We start from the raw sequence: 2,110 nt of genomic DNA, 5'->3' as shown, positions 1-2,110 counted from the left end.
TCTGAATTCAAGACTACTCTACCCAGCAAGACTATCATTCAAAATAGAAGGTCAAATGAAAATATTTCCAGACAAAAAAAAAAAAAAGGCTAAGGGAATACATTAGCACCAAACCAGCACTGCAAGAAATTTTAAAAGGACTGCAGTAATTAGTAGAAGAAGTAGGAAGAAAAATATAACCACACTAAACAAAATGGCAATAAATAAGTACATATCAATAATCACCTTAAATGTATAAAAAGACACAGAGTAGCTGATTAGATAAGAAAGCATGACTCATCTATATGTTGTTTACAAGAGACCCACCTCACAACAAAAGACTCACATAGGTTGAAAGTAAAGGGATGAAAAAAAATCTTCCAAGCAAACGGAAAGGGAAAAAAAAGGTGGGGTAGCAATACCCTTACTGTTAAAATAGATTTCAAAATGAAGGCCATAACTAGAGACAAAGCAGGTCACTACATAATATTGAAAGAATCTATCCAACAGGAAGATATAACCTTGGTGAACATATAGGCACCTAATATCAGAGCACCAACATATATTAAAAATCTTCTGGAGGACTTCAAAGGAGAAATTGACAGCAATACAATCATAGCAGGGGACTTCAACACCCCAATGATATCACTAGATAGATCCTCTAGACAAAAAATTAGCAAGGAGAGAGCTGGAGAGGGGCTGGGCGAAGCTGCCATGGAGCGCCAGCGCTGGCTGCCACTGGAGACCAACCCCGAGGTCACCAACCAGTTTCTCAAACAATTAGGTCTACATCCTAACTGGCAGTTTGTTGATGTATATGGAATGGATCCTGAACTCCTTAGCATGGTACCCAGACCAGTGTGTGCAGTGTTACTTCTCTTCCCAATTACAGAAAAGTATGAAGTATTCAGAACAGAAGAGGAAGAAAAAATAAAATCTCAAGGACAAGATGTTACATCATCAGTATATTTCATGAAGCAAACAATCAGTAATGCCTGTGGAACCATTGGACTGATCCATGCTATTGCCAACAATAAAGACAAGATGCATTTTGAATCTGGATCAACCTTGAAAAAATTCCTGGAGGAGTCTGTGTCAATGAGCCCTGAAGAACGAGCCAGATACCTGGAGAACTATGACGCTATTCGAGTTACTCATGAGACCAGTGCCCATGAAGGTCAGACTGAGTCCTCCTCGCCATCCTCATCACAGCCTCATTGTAGCCACTGCAGAACGAAGGCCTCATCATTGTGTCACCATGCATCCCTGCCCTGGGTCAAACATAACCATGTAGACCCTGCAAAGGCTACCAGTCCATCTCTCCGTCTTCGTCGCTGGCGACCCTTCTTACGCCTACCATCTTTGGGTCTCCATTCTGTTGCACCAAGTATAGATGAAAAAGTAGATCTTCATTTTATTGCATTAGTTCATGTAGATGGGCATCTCTATGAATTAGATGGACGGAAACCATTTCCAATTAACCATGGTGAAACTAGCGATGAAACGTTATTAGAGGATGCCATAGAGGTTTGCAAGAAGTTTATGGAACGTGACCCTGATGAACTGAGATTCAATGCTATTGCTCTTTCTGCAGTGTAATGTGTTCGTAATGGAAACACCAAATACTGTATTATCAGCAACAAAAATTCAATGTCTGCTGCCATACACTAACTAAAAATTTTTGATATTTTCATTAACTTGACTGATTAAACTTTATGTGACTTAGAAAAAAATTAGCAAGGAAACAGAGACTCTAAATGAAGCACTAGACCAAATGGATTTAATAGATATCTACAGAGAATTACACTCCAAAACTACATCCTACACAAGAATAAACTCATAATGGATAAAAGACTTAAATGTGACTCATGAATCCATAAAAATCCTAGAAGATACTGTAGGCAACAAAATTTCAGACATCATACACAGCAGAATTTTCACTGATACCTCACCTAAGGCAATAGAAACAAAGGAGAAAATGAACACATGGGACTACATCAAACTCAAAAGCTTCTGCACAGCAAAACGTACAATCATCAAAACGAAAAGGCTACCCACTGTATGGCAGAGCATAATTTCCAATGATATATCAGATAAGGGGTTAATTTCCAATATATATAGAGTGCTCATA

General features: G+C 38.6%; 1 protein-coding gene across 1 annotated transcript; it reads left to right on the top strand.

Annotated features, from left to right (window-relative positions):
• The first annotated feature begins 693 nt into the window (after window positions 1-693).
• Window positions 694-1,685, top strand: LOC118639241 (ubiquitin carboxyl-terminal hydrolase isozyme L3-like). The gene has a single exon (XM_036275536.1). It carries the CDS (start codon window positions 694-696, stop codon window positions 1,576-1,578), a length of 885 nt encoding a protein of 294 aa, XP_036131429.1. The 3' UTR covers window positions 1,579-1,685.
• Window positions 1,686-2,110: the final 425 nt, after the last annotated feature.

The sequence above is a fragment of the Molossus molossus genome, unplaced genomic scaffold (assembly GCF_014108415.1).
Source record: "Molossus molossus isolate mMolMol1 unplaced genomic scaffold, mMolMol1.p scaffold_m16_p_21, whole genome shotgun sequence".
Lineage (NCBI taxonomy): Eukaryota > Metazoa > Chordata > Mammalia > Chiroptera > Molossidae > Molossus > Molossus molossus.
This window is presented reverse-complemented; position numbering and strand designations above follow the sequence as displayed.

What these genes read in the sequence shown, in the direction of transcription:
- LOC118639241 (XM_036275536.1), top strand. Translation starts at nt 694, where the DNA reads ATGGAGCGCCAGCGCTGGCTGCCACTGGAGACCAACCCCGAGGTCACC.